General features: G+C 52.9%; 1 protein-coding gene and 1 pseudogene across 2 annotated transcripts; one reads left to right on the top strand and one right to left on the bottom strand.

The window, feature by feature from the left end:
* The first annotated feature begins 237 nt into the window (after positions 1-237).
* Positions 238-10,662, top strand: ZSCAN10 (zinc finger and SCAN domain containing 10). Of its 2 annotated transcripts, XM_003815152.6 has the most exons (6): positions 238-374; positions 6,550-7,012; positions 7,238-7,505; positions 7,726-7,790; positions 7,957-8,014; positions 8,906-10,662. In XM_003815152.6, the coding sequence occupies exons 2-6, from the start codon at positions 6,617-6,619 to the stop codon at positions 10,459-10,461; spliced, it is 2,343 nt and encodes a 780-aa protein (XP_003815200.1). In that variant the 5' UTR covers positions 238-374; positions 6,550-6,616; the 3' UTR covers positions 10,462-10,662. The 2 variants fall into 2 exon arrangements, with proteins under 2 accessions (XP_003815200.1, XP_057156146.1); XM_057300163.2 differs by lacking the exons at positions 238-374; positions 7,238-7,505 and having other exon boundaries at positions 6,926-7,012.
* A 6,731-nt stretch (positions 10,663-17,393) lies between these two features.
* LOC129394318 (interleukin-32-like) lies at positions 17,394-18,068 on the bottom strand (annotated as a pseudogene).
* Positions 18,069-21,284: the final 3,216 nt, after the last annotated feature.

The following is a 21,284-nucleotide window of genomic DNA, read 5'->3' as shown; positions in this document are numbered from 1 at the left end:
AGCCAGCACACTGTGGGCATTTAAAAATGGCAGCTCTTAGCCCAAAAGAAAGACGGGCAGACCTGCAAGGGGCACCAGGCCAGTCTTGATTTGGGAGGTGGTTACACTCTCACACAGGCTGGGATTGAAATCTGGATTTCTCACTTTGTCTTCATGTCACTGGCCCCGCCCTCTTCCCATCCTGCTCCCAAACTGGGAGCTTAAGGGTTAACTCTAGGAAGCCCCTCATCACCTGGATGGGATGGGACTGGGGCAAGGAACTTCCTGTTCCATTTTCCCAGAGCCCTTCCCCAGGCTGGCGGAGGCTGGCTTTGGCCCTGGAGTCCTCAGAAAACCCCCCAGCATCTCTGCCTGTGTAGTGGGGACTCCGAGTGGTGAGTTGGAGGGAGGTCGGGGTGCAGGCTGCCAGGACGGGTGCTAGGAGCTCGCAGCAGCTTGGAGAGAGCAGGGGAGGCTCCAGGCCTTGGCGCTGGGGTGGGGGCTGGAAGAGTCTTGGGAGGATGTAGAGGGTCTGCTGGGGAGCCTCGTGCCAGCCAGCTTGGTGGACCTGTCGCGATGGGGGCGTTGGGGACGAGGGAGATCGCAGAACTTCCTGTGACATTGAAGAAGGCTGGCTTCACGTGCTCCCAGGTGGACTGATGGGCCTTGTCCACTCAGCCCAGCACGCGCAGGGAGGCCCCTCCAACAAACAACAAATCAGGCAGCTGCCAACTGTGTCCAGGGAGAAAGGGAGTGTTCCCGGCCGAGGACCCCACATTTGCCGCCTTCCCCAACTCTGGGCTCTCAGGTGACCTGGGTGGGTCTCGTGGCAGCACCTCCACCCCGGGCTCCAAATTAAGCTGGTCAAATGTTGGATGGTGGCGGTAGAGCCTCTGCCTGCCTCCCTACCCAGCCCACCCCCAACAGAGGTGCATATTAACAGAGCTTTTGTCCTGGAGATCTGGGGGGAGGGAGAGATTCTCTGAAGCCAACTTGTCTCGAATTCCACCTCTTTGAAACCTTTTGGAGAGATCTCACCTGGAGATTCCGGCCTCCCTGTGTGGCTCGCCCTGAGAGCTGAAATTTGGAATCCTCATTTTTTTTCTGTTTCATGCTGTGATATTTCGGCTAAGGCTAGGAAAATGGCACAGAGCAGGATGGAGATCAGTTCCTTTTCTGTTTCAGAGCTTTGGCACTGTGTTCTAGACCTACACTCTCAGCCTAAAGCAAATCTTGGCTCCACCTGGTGTGACCCTGAGCACGTCACCAAGTGCAAAGCTTGGTCTTTGCACTTGGCAAAGGGAGAAATGATTGTTTCATGCATGGGCTGGACCGGGATGAAATGAGCCTAATCGCCAGACATTCAGTACCTGCCCGCTGCTCCTGCAGGGCAATGGATGAGCAGTGATAAGTTTTCTTGTTATTTTGTGCATGCTACTAAAAACCAGTGAAACGCAATCCCATTTTCTCCCCCCTCCCCCACCCTTTTTTTTTCTTTTCTTTTCTTTCTTTTTTTTTTTTGAGACAGGGTCTTCGCCTTTTATCCAGGCTGGTGTGCAGTGGCGCGAACATGGCTCAATGCAGCTTTGACCCCCCGGGTTCAAGCAATCATTCTGCCTTGGCCACCCAAAATGCTGGGATTATAAGCATGAGCCACTGCATCTGGCCTCACAACACCATTTTTCTGATCATTTATCACAGACTTTTTCTGCCCTAGACGTTGTTACATGCTTTCCTTCGAGATGGCCAGAATCACTGCCATTTCCTAATTTCTGCTAACAGACACTGAAGCAACTTCAAGTGCTGGATGAACACTCATTGAACTAGACACAGCTCCTACTCCCAGGCCAGGCAGAGAAATACACTCATCTGTGATTGAGGCACTACATCGCCCTAGTGGGGAGAGATGGGGTGGGAGGATGGGGGCTGCCTGGAGTGGATGCCAGAGGGCAGGAAAGCGTAGTTCCGGCTCGGGGGTGGTTACACTCTCACACATGCAGGGGTTGAAATCTGGATTTCTCACTTTGTCTTCGCTTATCTGGCCCCACCCTGTCCCCATCCACCTCCCAAACTGGGAGCTTGAGGGTTAACGCTAGGAAGCCCCTCAACACCTGGATGGGATGGGACTGGGGCAGGGAACTTCCCGTTCCATTTTGTCAGAGTCCTTCCCCAGGTGGCTGAGGTTGGGAGATGCAGGGGAGCTGGGGTGGGGGTGAGGGGCTTGGAAGATACTGTGTGTTGCGGGGAGGTTGGGAGAGATGGGTCATGTTCTAGAATCACCTCCCCCTCCTTCTCAGCGGCTAAGCTTAAAATCCCCCATTCTGTACCACAACACCACCCCACCTGAGGAGGTTCAGAGAACCCTCAGGCTCATATTAAGGGGGTACAGCAAACTGTCCAAGGCTCTCAACTAGGCCATCATTACCAGGGAGAGGCTGCCCAAGGCTGAGTTACTTTTTTTTTTTTTTTTGAGACAGATTCTCATTCTGTTGCCCAGGCTGGAGTGTAGTGATGCAATCTCAGCTCACTGCAACCTCTGCCTCCTGGGTTCAAGAGATTCTCCTGCCTCAGTCTCCTAAACAGCTGGGACCACACATGCATGCCACCATGCCCGGAATTTTTTTTTTTTTTTTTGAGGCAGAGTCTCACTGTGTTGCCCAGGCTGGAGTGCAGTGGCGCGATCTCGTCTCACTGCAACCTCCGCCTCCCAGGTTCAAGCAATTCTCCTCTCTCAGCCTCCTGAGTAGCTGGGACTACAGGCGCATGCCACCACGTCCGGCTAATTTTTGTAATTTTAGTAGAGACAAGGGTTTCACCATATTGGTCAGGCTGGTCTTGAACTCCTGACCTCAGGTGATCCACCCACCTCGGCCACCCACAGTGCTGGGATTACAGGCCTGAGCCACTGCACTCGGCCACTGGGTTACCTTTTTGCAGAGTCTTAGTGTCCTCGGCTGTAGAATGGGTCAGTGATGGGCCCAACAGAACTGTGAGTCACTGTTTGCTGCGGTGCTTGGTGTTGTAATCAGCAGCAATGAGAACAGTAATAGCTCGTGCTCATGGATGCCTACTGTGTGCCAGCCACTGCATGCTGGACAGTGCCCTGTGCCATTCAGGTGGGTGGAGTGGTGCTTCAGGCTTTCTTCACATCCCCCTACCTGGGGTGCCAACTGGGAGTGGAGGGTGGGAGGCTCTAGGAGAGGTTCACTTGTAGCCCTGAGGCTAGAGAACAGGAAGAGCAGAAAGCAGAGGGCAGGAGCCTGGATTTCCATGTCTATAAAATGACCCCTGCCTGAAATAAAATGTAAAAGAGCCTCAGAGATCTAACAAAAATATGAGCCTGCTCTGCTCAGAAAAGCTTAAATCATCCAGCCTCAATTAGTTGAGCAGGGCTGAACTGAGTCCCCTGTGGGTGGGGCCGAAATTTCGGAGGTTCCTCATGGGTAGTACTGGGCTACCAGACCAGGAAGGAGAAGCCCCACAGCCCTAGATTGGGAGGAGGTTGGGGGAGGTTGTCAGTGCCCCGTGGTGGCTATAGATGACTTATTTTATATTTTTTATTTTTTGAGACAGGCTGGCACTGTCGCCTAGGCTAGAGTGCAATGTTGCAGTCACAGCTCACTGCACTGCAGCCTCAACCTCCTGGGATCAAGCAATCTTCCCACCTCAGCCTCCCAGGTAGCTAGCACCACAGGTATACACAACCATGACTGGCTAAATTTTTTTTTTTTTCTTTTTTGAGATGGAGTCTGGCTCTGTCGCCCAGGCTGGAGTGCAGTGGCGCGATCTTGGCTTATTGCAAGCTCTACCTCCCGGTTTCACGCCATTCTCCTGCCTCAGCCTCCTGAGTAGCTGGGACCACAGGCACCCGCCACTGCGCCCGGCTGATTTTTTGTATTTTTATTAGAGACGGGGTTTCACCGTGTTAACCAGGATGGTCTCGATCTCCTGACCTGGTGATCCACCCTCGGCCTCCCAAAGTGCTGGGATTACAGGCGTGAGCCACTCAGTGCGCCCGGCAACTGGCTAAATTTTTAATTTTTTTTTTTTTTTTTTTTTTGAGACGGAGTCTCGCTGTCGCCCAGGCTGGAGTGCAGTGGCATGATCTCGGCTCACTGCAAGCTCCACCTCCGGGGTTCACGCCACTCTCCTGCCTCAGCCTTCCGAGTAGCTGGGACTACAGGTGCCCGCCACCACCCGTGGCTAATTTTTTGTATTTTTAGTAGAGACGGGGCTTCACCATGTTAGCCAGGATGGTCTTGATCTCCTGACCTTGTGATCTGCCTGCGTCGGCCTCCCAAAGTGCTGGGATTACAGGCGTGAGCCACCACACCCTGCCCTACATTTTTAATTTTTTTAGAGACGGGGGTCGTGCCATGTTGCCCAGGGCTGGTCTTGAACTCCTGAGTCTCAAGTGATCCTCCTGCCTCAGCCTCCCAAAGTGCTGGGATAACAGGCGTGAGCCAGCCCCGCTAACCTTTCATTTTGAAAATTTGAAAACATCCAGAGAACTTGAAAGAGCAGTGAAATGAACATTCATATATGTATCTCATATATCAGGCCCCTTCTCCAAACTCTTCAGCGTCTTCTAAGAACGCAGCCATTTCCTATATATTACAAGACTAGACTTTCATCTCAGAAATGGGTAGTCATACTGTTATCATCTAGTATCCCCACCATACTCACCATTTTCCGACTGGCCCCAGGATGTCTTTTAAAGCCTTTAAGAAAAATGAATGAGGATCCAATCTAGGTTCACCCACTTAGTTTTGAGGACTCTTTGGGCTCCTGTCCATCAGCGCCTCCTACAGGCACTTACTTTTTATGACACTGAGTAACTCAGGCCAATTTCTTTGAGAGAGATGGTCTGACTTGTTCCATATTCCCTGCAAGGCCCTAAACATTGGAAGTTGGATCTAAAGGCCACCATTAGGTCGGGCGGGGTGGTTCATGCCTGTAATCCCAGTACTTTGGGAGACCAAAGCGGGCGGATCACCTGAGGTCAAGAGTTCGAGAGCAGCCTGGCCAACATGGTGAAACCCCGTCTCTACTAAAAATACAAAATTAGCGGGATGTGGTGGCGCGTGCTTGTAATCCCAGCTACTCAGGAAGCTGACGGACGAGAATCACTGGAACCCGGAGGCGGAGGTTGCAGTGAGCCGAGATCTTGCCATTGCACTCCATCCTGGGCAACAAGAGTGAAACTCCATCTCAAATAAATAAATAAATAAAGGCCAGTTGGATTGAGATTAGGCATTTTTGGGCTAGGCACAGTGGCTCACGCCTGTAATCCCAGCACTTTGAGAGGCTGAGGCAGGTGGATCACTTGAGCCCAGGAGTTTGAGACCAGCCTGGGCAACATAATGAGACCTCGTCTCTACAAAAAATAAATAAAATTAACCCAGCATGGTGATATGTACCTGTAGTCCCAGCTACTCGGGAGGCTGAGGCAGGAGGATCACTTGAGCCCAGCAGATCAAGGCTGCAGTGAGCCGTGATTGCGCCACTGCACTGCAGCCTGCATGACAGAGTAAGACCCTGTCTCAAAAAAATAAATAAATTACTTAATTAAATTAAAATTTTAAAAAACACGCTTGGTGCAGTGGTTCACGCCTTAATCTCAGCACTTTGGGAGACTGAGGTGGGCTGATCACTTGAGGTCAGGAGTTCAAGACCAGCCCAGCCAACATGGTGAAACTCTCGTGTCTACTAAAAATGCAAAAATTAGCTGGGTGTGCTGCCACAGGCCTGTAATCCCAGCTACTGTAAACCCAGGCTGAGGAATGAGAATCGCTTGAACCTGGGAGGTGGAGGCTGCAGAGAGCTGAGATCATGCCACTGCACTCCAGTCTGGGTGATATAGCAAGACTCCATCTCAAAAAAAAAAAAAAAAAAAAAGCTTTAAAAAACAAATTTTTGGCCAGGATCCATCTTGATGGTGCCACGTGCTCCCAGTGGCTACATCAGGAAGAAGGGAAGGGCAGGGTGTTTCTCTTTCAGGGATGGTCACTTTAATCACTTGGGAAAAGTGATGCAAATTTCTTTTTTTTTTTTTTTTTTGATCTGAGTCTCGCTCTGTCACCCAGGCTGGAGTGCAGTGGCGCGATCTCGGCTCACTGCAAGCTCCGCCTCCCAGGTTCACGCCATTCTCATGCCTCAGCCTCCCCAGCAGCTGGGACTAAATTAGCCTGGCTAATTGTTTTGTATTTTTAGTAGAGATGGGGTTTCACCGTGTTAGCCAGGATGGTCTCGATATCCTGACCTCGTGATCCACCCGCCTCGGCCTCCCAAAGTGCTGGGATTACAGGCGTGAGCCACCGCACCTGGCCAAGTGATGTAAATCTCTAAATGCTTTAAGGAGGGATGATAATACAGAACTGTCAGTTTTCTCTGGCCTTTGCTTTGTTGGTAACCCTGCGACCGGGGGCTGTCCTGCCCTCGTGAGCCATTACCCAGTGAGAAAAGCAATTCCCCTGGGTCTGCGTATTGGGTGTCTTTTAACATGGATGACCCAGGTATGGGGCCAGCTTCCTTGCAGCAGATCCTAACCCAGGGTGTTCACCTTCGCAGGTGTGGGAAGAGAGGAGAGAGACCCAAAAGCGCTGCCAGCGGTAGGGAGGCATCCCCGCAGTGAAGGATGCTTGAAGAATCAGTCCCAGCTGCCCTGGAGCAGGAGCAGCTGGGGGAAGTCAAGCTGGAGGAGGAGGAGGCTGTCAGCCCAGAGGACCCCAGGCGGCCAGAGTCCAGGCTGAGGCCCGAGGTGGCTCACCAGCTGTTCAGATGCTTCCAGTATCAGGAGGACATGGGGCCACGGGCGTCCCTGAGCCGGCTCCGGGAGCTCTGCGGCCACTGGCTGCGGCCGGCTCTGCACACCAAGAAACAGATCCTGGAGCTGCTGGTGCTGGAGCAGTTCCTGAGTGTGCTGCCTCCGCACCTCCTGGGCCGCCTGCAGGGGCAGCCGCTCAGGGACGGGGAGGAGGTGGTGCTGCTGCTTGAGGGCATCCACCGGGAGCCCAGCCACGCGGGGCCGCTGGTGAGAGGGTGGGGCAGCGGGCTGAGCAGCATGCAGATGATGGGGACTTGATCCCCCCAGTGAGGAATCTCTGGAAACTCCACTTTCCCCCACCTGACCATTCCTTCTTCACCTCCTAACTCCTCCCCTGGCTGACTCTAACCTCGTTTCTGTCCCATGTCCCCTCGGAGTCAGGACACAGGTTGCCACCCCGAGAGTCACTTAACTTGAATGTGTTTTGAACAGGATTTTAGTTGTAATGCTGGCAAGAGTTGTCCCCGTGCAGACGTCACCTTGCAGGAAAAGGGGTGTGCTTCCCAGGTCCCCAGCCACAGCCCCAAGAAGGAATTGCCTGCAGAAGAACCTTCAGTGCTGGGCCCATCGGATGAGCCTCCCCGACCCCAGCCAAGGCCTGCCAAGCCTGCTGAGCTGGGACAGTGGAGACTTCCCCCAAGTTCAAAGCAGCCACTGAGCCCGGGACCCCAGAAGACATTCCAGGCCCTGCAAGAAAGCAGTGAGGAGCTTGTGCCCTAGGAGGCCAAGGACTGGGTGTCGGGGAGGGGCCTGGATGTCTGGGGTGGAGTGAGAAGTGGGGCCTCCCCAGGTGACCAGGACAGGAGAGCGCCAAGGTGTCTTCACAGGGCCCGGATGATGCGGTGTGTGTCCTTGCAGCCACATGGCAGGCAGGGCTGCCTTCTAACTGCACTTCCTCCCCTCTTCCCCAATGCCGTCAGGTCCCCAGGGCCCCTCACCATGGCCAGAGGAGAGTTCCCGAGATCAGGAGCTGGCGGCTGTGCTGGTGAGCTGGGCTGCACCCCAGGGTGTCCTCAAGCCCCAGGAACTTCTCTACCCTGTAGTTTTAGCAAATCCATACCTTCCCTGATTCAGTCCTGGGAAGCATTTCATTCCCCACAGGTTCCTGAGGCATGTTCCTCACTCACCAAGGGTTTCTGCTCTTGATACAGGAGTGCCTGACGTTTGAGGATGTGCCAGAGAATAAGGCGTGGCCTGCACACCCCCTGGGTAAGCAACCCTTCCCTGGAGAAGTGACCACTGATGCCTCTTTCTTTTCTTGTCTTTTTTAAAGAGATGGAGTCTCGCTATGTTGCCCAGGCTAGTCTCCACTCCTGGGCTCAAGTGATCCTCCCACCTCAGCCTCCCAAAGTACTAGGATTACAGGCATGAGCCACCGTGACCGGCCAACACCTCTTTCTTTGCCTGAAGCTCCAGACCCTACCTGACTTTTTGGCCTTTTTGTTTTTTGAAACAGGATGTTACTCGCCCAGACTGTGGCACAATCATGGCTCACTGCAGCCAGGACCTCCTGGGCTCAGGTAATCCTCCCACCTCAGCCTCCCGAGTAGCTGGGACTATAGGTGTGTGCCACCACACCCAGCTAACTTTTTGTAGAGAGGTCAAGTAAAGGGGCACCCTTGTTTGACCTCCACCCTCTCTACCCACCTACCAGATTTTTTTGTTTGTTTGTTTGTTTTCAGACAGAGTCTCACTGTGTTGCCTAGGCTGGAGTGCAGTGGAACCATCTCCGCTCACTGCAACCTCCACCTCCAGGGTTCAATCGATTCTCCTGCCTCAGCCTCCCGAGTAGCTGGGACCACAGGCACGCGCCACTACACCCAGCTAATTTTTTTTTTTTTTTTTTTTTTTTTTTTTTAGAGACGGGGCTTCACCATGTTGGCCAGGGTGGTCTCGAACTCACTCCTGACTTCAAGTGATCCGCCCGCCTCGGGCTCCCAAAGTGCTGAAATTACAGGCGTGAACCACTGTGCCCGGCCTTTTACCTAACAGCTTTGCAGGATCCTGGGTTTCTTTCCACTTCCAGGCCAATCAGGTTCTGGTGATTGATAGGGGCCCTGGGAATAGGCCTGACCGTCCCTGTTTTGTCTTGTTTCCCAGGATTCGGAAGCAGAACCCCAGACAAGGAGGAATTTAAACAGGAAGAGCCCAAAGGGGCTGCCTGGCCCACTCCCATCTTACCAGAGTCCCAGGCAGATAGTCCTGGGGTGCCGGGAGAGCCTTGCGCCCAGTCGCTCGGACGGGGCGCTGCGGCTGGCGGCCCTGGTGAAGATGGGTCCCTTCTTGGCGGCAGTGAAATTTTGGAGGTCAAAGTGGCTGAGGGCGTCCCCGAGCCCAATCCGGAGTTGCAGTTCATCTGCGCGGACTGCGGGGTGAGCTTCCCGCAGCTGTCTCGCCTGAAGGCGCACCAGCTGCGCTCGCACCCGGCTGGGCGCTCCTTCCTGTGCCTTTGCTGCGGGAAGAGCTTCGGCCGCAGCTCCATTCTCAAGCTGCACATGCGCACTCACACGGACGAGCGGCCGCACGCCTGCCACCTGTGCGGCCACCGCTTCCGCCAGAGCTCGCACCTGAGCAAGCACCTGCTGACCCACTCCTCCGAACCCGCCTTCCTGTGCGCAGAGTGCGGCCGCGGCTTCCAGCGCCGCGCCAGCCTTGTGCAGCACCTGCTGGCGCACGCCCAGGACCAGAAGCCGCCCTGCGCTCCTGAGAGTAAGGCCGAAGCGCCGCCACTGACCGATGTCCTGTGCTCCCACTGCGGCCAGAGCTTCCAGCGCCGCTCCAGCCTCAAGCGCCACCTGCGGATCCACGCCAGGGACAAGGACCGCCGGTCCTCCGAAGGCTCCGGCAGCCGCCGCCGGGACTCGGACCGGAGGCCCTTCGTGTGCAGCGACTGTGGCAAGGCCTTCCGGCGCAGCGAGCACCTGGTGGCCCACCGGAGGGTGCACACGGGCGAGCGGCCCTTCTCCTGCCAGGCTTGCGGCCGCAGCTTCACGCAGAGCTCGCAGCTGGTCAGCCACCAACGGGTGCACACGGGCGAGAAGCCCTACGCCTGTCCGCAGTGCGGGAAGCGCTTTGTGCGCCGGGCCAGCCTTGCCCGCCACCTGCTGACCCACGGTGGCCCTCGGCCCCACCACTGCACCCAGTGCGGGAAGAGTTTCGGCCAGACCCAGGATCTGGCCCGCCACCAGCGCAGCCACACGGGCGAGAAGCCCTGCCGCTGCAGCGAGTGCGGTGAGGGCTTCAGCCAGAGCGCCCACCTGGCGCGCCACCAGCGCATCCACACAGGGGAGAAGCCCCACGCCTGCGACACCTGCGGCCACCGTTTCCGCAATAGCTCCAACCTGGCCCGCCATCGCCGCAGCCACACGGGCGAGCGGCCCTACAGCTGTCAGACGTGCGGTCGCAGCTTCCGGCGCAACGCGCATCTGCGGCGGCACCTGGCTACCCACGCGGAGCCCGGGCAGGAGCAGGCCGAGCCCCCGCAGGAGTGCGTGGAGTGCGGGAAGAGCTTCAGCCGCAGCTGCAATCTGCTGCGACACCTGCTGGTGCACACGGGCGCCAGGCCCTACTCCTGCACGCAATGTGGCCGCAGCTTCAGCCGCAACTCCCACCTGCTGCGCCACCTGCGCACCCACGCCCGCGAGACGCTGTACTAGCTAGGCCCGCCTTCCGCCAGCCGCGCCCTGCGCCACCTACCCGGGGTCCTCCACAGCGGAGGCCTGCAGGAATGTCCCTTCCCACCACACCCCACTTCCCTCTCCTTGCACTTTCACGGCTGTCCTTCCCTGGCCGAGGCATTGCTTTCTGGCCTCAGCTATGTAATTAAAACGCCCGAAGTAAAATGGCCTTCTCCAAAATGGCCCCTCTTTATTTCTTTACAAGCCCACCAAAATTCGAACTGTCAGCTTTCCCTCTGGGGCACAGGGACACAGCTGCACCTTCTGGAGCAGGCTGACTGGGAGCAGGTGGGGGGAGAGTGTCGCCACCCAGAATGAGGGAGAAGGGGGAGATGTCAGCCTTCACAGCCAGCTGTGGGGAGAGCCAAGGAATCTGACCCTGGAATGTTTTCTCCTCTGGAGTCTACCCTTGATCTGTGCTGTGCGGTAAGTACTCACTTGTCACATAAGACTCCTTAAGTTGTCTGGGCATGGTGCCCATGCTCCCAGCACTTTGAGAGGCCTAGGCGGGTGGATCACCTGAGGTCAGGAGTTCAAGACCAGCCTGACCGACATGGTGAAACCCCTGTCTCTACAAAAAATACAAAAATTAGCCGGGCGTGGTGGTGTCTGCCTGTAGTCCCAGCATCCTGGGAGACTGAGACAGGAGAATTGCTTGAACACGGGAGGCAGAGGTTGCAGTGAGCCTAGATCATGCCATTGCACTCCAGCCTGGGCAACAGAGCGAGACTATGTCACCAGATGTTGCAGGAGAAATTCCTCTTGTGGACCCCAGGAAAGGACATTTCAAGGAGGAGGGATCAGTCAACTGAGAGATGGAGGGTGAGGAGTTGGGAGAGGCCACATTTGAAGCACGGGAAGCCCTCCTGATGTATTGAGTGCCTACTGTGTGCCAGGGAAGGTGCTGGGTTATTGAGGGGAATAAGGGGAAGGTGGCCTGGGAAGGATGTGGGAGGGGCGGCCCTGGCAGAGGGAGTATCAGGAAGCCGGGCCTGGGGAAGGGAGGAGCCCCATATGCAGCTGGACAGCATCTGTCCCGGAGGGGGACACAACAGCTCCCAATGACTGGGGTCTGACATGCCAGCCCTGGGCTCATGTGCAGTGGGAGACCTGCAGAGGGCTCAGGCAGGGAGGGATTTCTTTTCTAGTAATAAAATCACTTCAGCTTTGGCTACTGCATGGAAATGGATTGAGAGAGGCAAGGCCAGGGACACCAGCTAGGAGGCGGAGACTGCTGTCCAGGCTGGGGGTGACAGAGCCCCTGGGGACAGAGTGAAACTCTGTCTCAGAAAAACAAAACAAAACAAAACAAAGAACTTGAGCAGTGGCAGAGGGTAGATCCCAGCATGTGGCCCGGGGTAAGGAGAGGCGGGACCAGGGTCGAGCCATGGGCGGCCCCTCAGAGCTGGGGTCTCAGGCCAGAGACAGTCCTTCCAGGATAAAGGGACATCAGAGGTTTCTGCAGGATGCGAAGGAGGAAAGCCTGTGGGGCTCTTTGAGGCTCTGCAGAGAGAAGTCCGGATCCAGCTGCCTCCTTCCTCAGGAAGGCTGGGGGCAGCAGGGCCCAGAGAGCCTGGTGACACCATTCCTTCCCACTGGTCACCTCCCTCAGTCCTGCAGGAGCTGCTGGGACAGGGGCTGGAAGCAAGCAGGGCCCCTCAGGGTGACCAGGGCCACCAAAGGTGACTGTCAGGGTCGCTGTCCAGCTGTTTCCCCTGCTGGACACTAGGCTGCGCCAAGGAGTGCGTGCTCCAAAACTCAAGAGTGCATCCAATGCTCCAAAAGGGCAGACCAGGGAGGGGCATACTGACCCCCAGCAATGTTCCTGGTCCCCAAGCCCCCCACACCCTCGAGCACACCCCAGTGTCCCTCCCAGACCGTGGGCTCAGCCCTAGGAGAGCTGCTCAGGGAGCCTCCCCTGTGGGTGTTTGCTCCTTCCCAGGCCGTGGCCCATTTCCCCTTCCTCCTTCCTGCTCAGCCCAAAGGCAGGAGTCATGGAACCCCAGGAAAAGACGGAACAGAACAGGACAGGGCCCCCAGCCCCATCTTTATCTCACCGGCTGCTGCTGGCTGCCAAGCCTCCCCTGAATGGGGGAGGGTGGTCTGTGTGAGTCAGCGGAGGCATGAAGTGGAGGAAGACGGGAGCCTCTGCCGGGCCCGTTGAGCGTGGCCTCAGAAATGGTGAGAAGTGCCCTCCCAGCTGTTCCTCCTGGCTGCCCTAGGCTCTGCAACTGCAGGGTGCTGAGGCCTCAGGCCCAGAGATTTGACCTCTGCCTTCTTGCCTCTCCCCTGAAACCAGGACCTAGTGGGGGACTCCTGAGTCCGCTCTGCCCCAGCCCCTGGGGCCCTTGATCTTGGGAGAAAACCAAGGAGATTTTGTGGCCCCAGCCCTGCCCAGGGGATGAGAACAGAAGAGGGAGTCATGACAAGAAAGATGCAGGGCCAAAGTCCCCTCAGGCCGGGGGCCCAGGGGTGGCGATCAGGGAGCGATTCTGTGCTTCCGGTTCTGTAATCAAGGACACACCAGGCTAAAATCCTCTAGTCCTCAACCAACCCACCAGGGCATGGAGACCCATGCTCATTATCAATAAGAAAGTCAGGGGCCTGGCCTTGCTCTTCCACATCTGGAATGTGGGTAGGTCCATCAGAGCCATGGTCTCTGCTGTCACTATTGGGCCCCCCGCCTCCCTGTTCCTGCCTGTCAGAGAAGCCTGGAGACAGGCACCTGATTCTATTTAAGCAACTTTTATTTTATTTTATTGTTTTCAGGGGAAAGTATGAATGCAGTCCCCCACTACCACAAATTATGCAGGCGAGTGTCCCACACTTGGGGAAATCACAGGGGTCAGCACATCCGGGGTGCAATTGAGACGGTTTGGCTCTGTTCCACTCAAATCTCATCTGGAATTGTAATCCCCACATGTCAAGGGAAGGACCTGGTAGGAAGTGATTGGATCATGGGGGTGGTTTCCACCATGCTGTTCTGGTGAAACTGAGTGAGTTCTCACGAGATCTGATGTTTTTCTTGTTTGTTTGTTTTGTTTTGTTTTTTTGAGACGGAGTTTCATTCTTGTTGCCCAAGCTAGAGAGCAGTCGCGCAATCTCTGCTCACCACAACCTCCGCCTCCTGGATTCAAGCAATTCCTGCCTCAGCCCCTCTAGTAGCGGGGATTACAGGTGCACGCCACCATGCCCGGTTAATTTTTGTATTTTTAGTAGAGACGGGGCCTCACCATGTTGGCCAAGCTGGTCTCCAACTCCTGACCTCAGGTGTTCCACCCACCTCTGCAGTGGGATAATTAAGGAATCAGAGAGACCGAGGGGTTAAGGTGGAATTATTTAATTATTTAGGTGCACTGACCCAGTGGGATTCACATCCAAAGGACTGAGGCTTGAACAAAGAGTCCGGTTACCTTTTAAGCATTTTGTGGGGTGGGGGGAGATTTGTGCTGGGGGAAGCATATTACAGAAGCGAGAAACAAAGATAGTTATTCAGTCAAGACTTGCATTACATTATTTCTTACTTTTTAAGGAGCAACTTGTGTTATGACTTGAGATTATCTGTTTAGTGACCTTGCAGCTGCACAGCTAGAGAAACAGGGTCTTCACGATGCCTGGGAAAGGGAGAGATAAGGCTCACTAGCCACAGAAAAACAGGCAGTCAATTTTTAAAACACTTTAGCTCTTTTTCTTCCTCAGGGGGAATTGGTTTTTTCTTACATACAACTGAGTTTTTGCTTACACATCTTTAAATTTCTTTTAATTCCTGTGCTACCTTGGCCTCCCAAAGTGCTGGGATTATAGGTGTGAGCCACCACACCCAGCCTGAGATCTAATGTTTTAAAAGTGTTTGGCAGTTCCCTGCTTTCTTTCTCTCTCCCTCTGTCTCTCCCCTGCCGCCATGTAAGACGTGCCTTGCTTTCCCTTCGCCTTTCACCAAGATTGTAAGTTTCCTGAGGCCTCCCCAGTTTTTTGGAACTGTGAGTCAATTAATCCGTTTTTCTTTATAAATTACCCAGTCTCAGGTATTTTTTACAGCAGTGTGAAAACGGACTAATAGAGAAAATTAGTATCAGGCGTGGGGCACTGCTATAAAGATAACCTGAAAATGTGGAAGCAACCTTGGAACTGGGTAACAGGAAGAGGGTAGAACAGTTTGGAGGACTCAGAAGAAGATAGGAAGATATGGGAAAGTCTGGAACTTCCTAGAGACTTGTTGAATGGCTTTCACCAAAATGCTGATAGTGATATGCATAATCAAGTCCAGGCTGAGGTGGTCTCAGATGGAGATAAGAAACTTGCTAGGAATTGGAGTAAAGGAGACCCTTGCTATGCTTTAGCAAAGAGACTGAAGGAATTTTGCCCCTGCCCTGTGGAACTTTGAACTTGAGAGAGATGACTTAGCATGTCCTGCAGTAGAAATTTCTTTTCTTTTCTTTTTTTTTTTGAGAGGGTGTCTCTCTGTGTCACCAGGATGGAGTGAAGTGGCATGATCTTGATTTCGGCTAACTGCAACCTCTGACTCCCTGGTTCAAGTGATTCTCTTGCCTCAGCCTCCTAAGTAGCTGGGATTATAGGACACGCCACCATACCCAGCTAATTTTTATATTTTTAGTAGAGACGGGGTTTCACCATGTTGGCCAGGATGAGCTCAGTCTCCTGACCTCGTGATCTGACCGCCTCAGCCTCCTAAAGTGCTGGGATTACAGGTGTGAGCCACTGCACCAGGCCAGCAGTAGAAATTTCTAAGCAGCAAAGCATTCAACAGGTGACCTGTCTTTTCCTAAAAGCGTATGGTTATATGCACTCACAAAGAAATGGTTTGAAATGAGAACTTACATTTAAAAGGGAAGCAGAGCATAAAAGATTGGAAAATTTGCAGCCTGACCACGTGGTAGAAAGAAAAATTTTTTCTGGGGAGAAATTCAAGCTAGGCCCAGGGCCCTGCTGCTCTGTGCAGCCTTGGGACATGGCGCCCTGTGCCCCAGCCACTCCAGCTCCAGCTGTGGCTAAAGAAGGCCGAGGTACAGCTCAGGCCGTCGCTTCCGAAGGTGCAAGTCCCAAGCCTTGGCAGCTTCCACGTGGTATTGGGCCTGCAGGTCTGCAGAAGACAAGAGCTGGGCTTTGGGGGCCTCCGCCTAGATTTCAGGGGATGGATGGAAATGCCTGGATGACCACGCACAGGTCGCCATGGAGAACGGCTACTGGGGCAATGCAGAGAGGAAATGTGGGCTTGGAGCCCCCACACAGACTCTCTACTGGGGCACTGCCTAGTGGAGCTGTGAGAAGAAGACCACTCTCCTCCAGACCCCAGAATGGTAGATCCACCAAGAGTTTGTACGCTGTGCCTGGAAAAGCCGCAGGCACTCAGCACCAGCCCATGAAAGCAGCTGCGGGGGCTGCACCCTGCAGAGCCACAGGGGCGGAGCTGCCCGAGGCCCTGGGAACCCACCCCTTGCATCAGCGAGCCCTGGACGTGAGACATGGAGCCAAAGAGATCACTTGGGAGCTTTAAGATTTAACGACTGCCCTGGTGGATTTGGGTCTTGCCTGAGGCCTGTAGCCCCCTTTTTTGGCCAATTTCTCCATTTTGGAAAGGGAACATTTACCCAATGCCTGTGCCCCCAATGTGTCTTGGAAGTAACTAACTTGCTTTTGAATTTACAGGCTTATAGGCAGAAGGGACTTGCCTTGTCTCAGGTGAGACTTTGGATTGGCCTTTTGGGTTGATGTTGGAATGAGTTTAGACTTTGGGGGACTGTTGGGAAGGCATGATTGAGTTTTGAAATGTGAGAAGGACATGAGGTTTGGGAGGGTCCAGGGGCAGAATGAGGCGGTTTTCTCTGTGTCCTCACCCAAATCATCTCAAACTGTAATCCCCACATGTCAAGGGAGGGGCCCGGTTGGAGGTGACTGGATCATGGGGGCAGTTTCCCCCATGCGCTTCTGGTGTGAGTGAGTTCTCACAAGATCTGATGGTTTAAAAGTGTTTGGCAGCCGGGTGTGGTGGTTCATGCCTGTAATCCCAGCACTTTGGGAGGCCGAGGTGGGCGGATCACCTGAGGTCAGGAGTTCAAGACCAGCCTGGCCAACATGGTGAAACCCCATCTGTACTAAAAACACAAAATTAGCCTGGCATGGTGGTGCATGCCTGTAATCTCAGCTACTCAGCAGGCTGAGGCAGGAGAATCGCTTGAACCAGGGAGGCAGAAGTTGCAGTGAGCCAAGATCACTCCATTACACTCCAGCCTGGGCGACAAAAGCACAACTCCATCTCAAAAAAAAAAAAAAAAAAAAAAGATGTATAGCAGTTCCCCCAACCTTGCTTCTCCTGCTGCCATGTAGGACGTGCCTTGTTTCTCTTTAGCCTTCCCCCATGATTGCAAGTTTCCTCAGGCCTCCCCAGCCATGTGGAACTTTGAGTCAATTAAATTTCTTTTGTTTATAAATTACCCAGTCTCAGGCATTCTTTGTTTTTGTTTTTTTTTTTTTTGATGGAGTCTTGCTGTCTCCCAGGCTGGAGTGCAGTGGCACGATCTCGGCTCACTGCAAGCTCCGCCTCCTGGGTTCACGCCATTCTCCTGCCTCAGCCTCCGGAGTAGCTGGGACTACAGGCTCCCGCCACCACGCCCGGCTAATTTTTTGTATTTTTAGTAGAGACAGGGCTTCACCTGTTAGCCAGGATGGTCTCGATCTCCTGACCTCGTAATCCTCCCGCCTTGGCCTCCCAAAGTGCTGGGATCACAAGCGTGAGCCACTGCGCCCAGCCCTTAGGTATTCTTTATAGCTGTGTGAAAATGGACTAATACAGCAACAGATCAGCCTTGCCCTGGGAAACCCACCTCTGCGATCATGGTATTTCCCCTGCCAGGGAAGTATAAGCAGGTTTTATTAAGATGCCAGGGCGACTTCGCCAGGTCAGAGCTGTGGCAGGAACGCCAGGCAGGGGGACTGAGTGTGCGGGAGGGGGGCGGGGCACAGGACAGCTGAGGGAGGGGTCAGGGTGGGTGCACGGTGACGGGGAGGGCAAAGGTGGTGTCAGTATCTTCATTTTGAGGATTGGGGTTCAGAGCACTTCTGGGGTGTCAGCTCCTCCTTGCCCCCCGTGTGGCTCCGTAGGACTGGAAAGAGGACATGAAGAGCTCTGACAAAGAGCAGCAGAAACTCTGGAACTGTTTCCAGAGGGCCTGCACTGCATGGACCAGGGCCACCACCTTCTCCTTCACCCAGGCCAGAACCCCGTGCCACCAGCTCTGCAGCCGCTGCAGCATGGCCTGGAACCATCTCATGACCTCGTCACAAAAGCTCTCCCCAGGCTCCTCGGTTGCGGGATCCTCAACATCCGGGACAGGGGATCTGTTGCCTCGGCACCGTAATCCATCCCTTTCTTTTTCAAGTAGAGGAGTGAGCTCCTGTGGAATGGGAGCACCATTCAGTGTCTGTAGGTGAGGGTGTCAGCCCCAGGCCCTGGCCACACCCCGGCCTGTCAGCCTTTTCCTGAGCCTGGGAGACGGAGGCCCACAGGTGTTGGTTTCCTGGCTATAAACAAAGTCTCTGCAGCACAGTGACACGTTCATGATGGCCATGACGCCCACACTGGAAGGTTGTGGGTTTACCGGAATGAGGGCAAGGAACACCTGGCCTACCCAGAATGGAAAACCGCTTAAAGGCGTTCTTAAACCACAAACAATAGCCTGAGCGATCTGTGCCTTAAGGACATGCTCCTGCTGCAGTTCACTAGCCAGACCCACCCCTTTATTTCCACCCGTCCCTTCGCTTCACATAAGGGATACTTTTAGTTAATGGAATATCTATAGAAACAATGCTAATGACTGACTTGCTGTTAATAAATACGTGGGTAAACCTCTGTTGGGGCTCTCAGCTCTGAAGGCTGTGAGACCCCTGATTTCCCACTTCACACCTCTGTACTTCTGTGTGTGTGTCTTTAATTCCTCTAGCGCCGCTGGGTTAGGGTCTCCCCGACCGAGGCTCGAATCCAGGTCGAAGGGTCGCCGGAGCGATGGTTGGAGAACGTGGAAGGAGCTGGAGGACACCCGAGTATTCTTAAAGCAATCCCCATGGTGAGTAAGAAGGGGAGCTCGGAAGCATCAGGGTAACAATGGGATTGGTTTGGGGTCTGGTTCCTTCCACCTTGGAACCTTTTCAAGCTAATGAGGAGGGAGGAGAGTATAACGAAGTAACAGAAGAGGTTACAGAGCAGGTTTATTTGCCAGCTGAAGCTAAAGCGGCAAAGGAGGGAGACGTTCATCCCTACCCTTCTGCACCCCCTACTTATTATTTTGAAGAAAAAGAGCGGCCTGACCCTCCAGATCTTTCTTTTCCGGAGGATACTGGGCGAAAAGTAGTTGCTCCAGTGACTGAGCAGCACCTCGAGCGACCTCTCTTAGTTCTATTCAGGCAGGAACTCAGCAAGCTAGACGAGAGGGTGATTTAGAGGCTTGGCAGTTCACTGTTAGGATACACCCCCCAGATCAACAGGGAAATATTATAGCTACATTTGAGCCTTTCCCTTTTAAATTACTCAAAGAATTTAAACAAGATATTCATACTAAAAAAGAATGTAGAAAATATCAAGGAGTCAGGCCACGAGATAGGGGAAAAAAGAAAACTGCTGAGCCTGAAATATGTCCAAAATGTAAAAAAGGAAAACATTGGGCTAATCAGTGTCACTCTAAGTTTGATAAAGCTGGAAACCCGATTTCGGGAAATGCCATGAGGTGCCCGTCCCGGGCCCGGTTCTAAATCAGGGCATTTCCAGCTCAGGCCTTTCCCTCACCCCCGTACAATGTCTGTCCCCCGCCACAGCCGATAGTGCCGCAGTAGATTTATGCTGCACGAAAGCCGTGAGCTTTCTGCCAGGGGAACACCTGCAAAAGGTCTCAACAGGAGTCTGTGGACCCTTGCCAGCGGGGCAATAGGATTACTTTTAGGAAGGTCTAGTTTAAGTTTAAAAGGGGTACAAATACATACAGGAGTCATTGATTCAGATCACAATAGGGAAATTCAAATTGTTATATCTACTTCTGTTCCCTGGAAAGCAGAGCCAGGAGAATATGTATCACAGCTCCTGATTGTGCCGTATGTGGGAATGGGGAAAAGTGGAACTAAACGAACAGGAGGATTTGGAAGCACAAATAAACAAGGCAAAGTGGCTTATTGGGTAAATCAAATTGCTGATAAACGTCCTACCTGTGAAATAACTATTCAGGGAAAGAAATGTAAAGGTTTGGTAGATACAGGAGCAGACATTTCAATCATTTCTCTACAGCACTGGCCATCCGCATGGCCAAGTCAACCCGCTCAATTTAACATAGTTGGAGTTGGTAAAGCCCCTGAAGTATATCAAAGTAGTTATATTCTGCATTGTGAGGGGCCCGATGGACAACCTGGGAATATTCAACCAATTATAACTTCTGTGCCTGTAAATTTATGGAGAAGAGATTTATTACAACAATGGGGAGCACAAGTTCTAATTCCAGAACAATTATATAGCCCTCAAAGTCAACATATCATGCATGAAATGGGGTATGTCCCTGGTACGGGACTAGAAAAAAAATTTGCAAGGTTTGAAAAAACCGCTTCAATGGGAAAGACAAAGTTCCCGCCAAGGTTTAGGATATCATTTTTGATGGCGGCCATTGTTAAGCCTCAGAACCTACACCTTTAAAACAGTTAACAGAAAAGCCAATTTGGATAGAAAAATGGCTGCTAAGTAAATAGAAACTGGAGGCTTTAGAGAAATTAGTTACTGAACAATTAGAAAATGGGCACATAGCGCCAACATTTTCCCCTTGGAATTCTCCAGTTTTCATAATTAAAAAAAAAATCAGGTAAATGGAGAATGTTAACCGACTTAAGAGCCATTAATTCAGTTACACAACCTATGGGAGCATGACAGCCAGGACTGCCTTCTCCTGCTATAATTCCAAAAAATTGGCCTTTAATAGTCATAGATTTAAAAGACTGTTTCTTTACTATCCCCTTAGCTAAGCAAGACTGTGAATGGTTTGCATTTACAATTCCTGCAGTCAACAACCTGCAGCCTGCTAAGTGTTTTCATTGTTTTACAGATGGGTCTAGTAATGGTAAAGCTTCTTATTCTGGCTCAAAAAGTAGTTTTCCAGATGCCTTATAAAAAGCAAAGTTTGTAGCTGTAATTGAGGTATTGACTGCTTTTGATAGCCTATTAATGTGATTTCTGATTCTTCATATGTGGCTCATTCCACACAGTTAATTAAAAATGCTCAGTTACTATTTCATACAGATAAACAACTGATGACAAAAACAAAAAAGGGGGAGAGATAGGGATTATGGGACAGTCCATACACAATTGAATCTAGCATTATTAACTTTAAATTTTTTGAAATTGCCCAAAGGCCAGATGTCATCAGCAGCTGAACAGCATCTCCAGAAACCAGCTGCAAAGACGGAAGCAGAACAACTGGTTTGGTGGAGAGATCTGATAACAAAAAGTTGGGAAACAGGTAAAATAATAACTTGGGGTAGAAGTTATGCTTGTGTTTCTCCAGGCCAAAATCAACAGCTGGTTTGGATACCATCAAGACACCTGAAATCTTATCATGAGTCAGATGCTGAGGAAGAGACTCCGGGAGGATCCCGAGGATGCCCCAGTTGCAGCCATGTTGAGACTGACACTGAGGAGGACCCCAACTGTCACGAGCAACACCTGTCGAACACAGCCACCCACCTGGGGACAGATCAAGAAGCTGTCACAGATGGCAGAAGAAAACCTGAGGAAAGCGGGACAACCAGTCACAATG

The sequence above is a fragment of the Pan paniscus genome, chromosome 18 (genome assembly GCF_029289425.2).
Source record: "Pan paniscus chromosome 18, NHGRI_mPanPan1-v2.0_pri, whole genome shotgun sequence".
Taxonomy (NCBI): domain Eukaryota; kingdom Metazoa; phylum Chordata; class Mammalia; order Primates; family Hominidae; genus Pan; species Pan paniscus.
The sequence above is the reverse complement of the archived record's forward strand: the minus strand, read 5'-3'. Positions and strand labels throughout refer to the sequence as shown.

What these genes read in the sequence shown, in the direction of transcription:
- ZSCAN10 (XM_003815152.6), top strand. Translation starts at nt 6,617, where the DNA reads ATGCTTGAAGAATCAGTCCCAGCTGCCCTGGAGCAGGAGCAGCTGGGG. An exon ending in CCAGCCACGCGGGGCCGCTG is followed by an intron (nt 7,013 to 7,237) that starts GTGAGAGGGTGG and finishes TGTTTTGAACAG; the next exon opens with GATTTTAGTTGTAATGCTGG. An exon ending in AGGAGCTGGCGGCTGTGCTG is followed by an intron (nt 7,791 to 7,956) that starts GTGAGCTGGGCT and finishes CTCTTGATACAG; the next exon opens with GAGTGCCTGACGTTTGAGGA.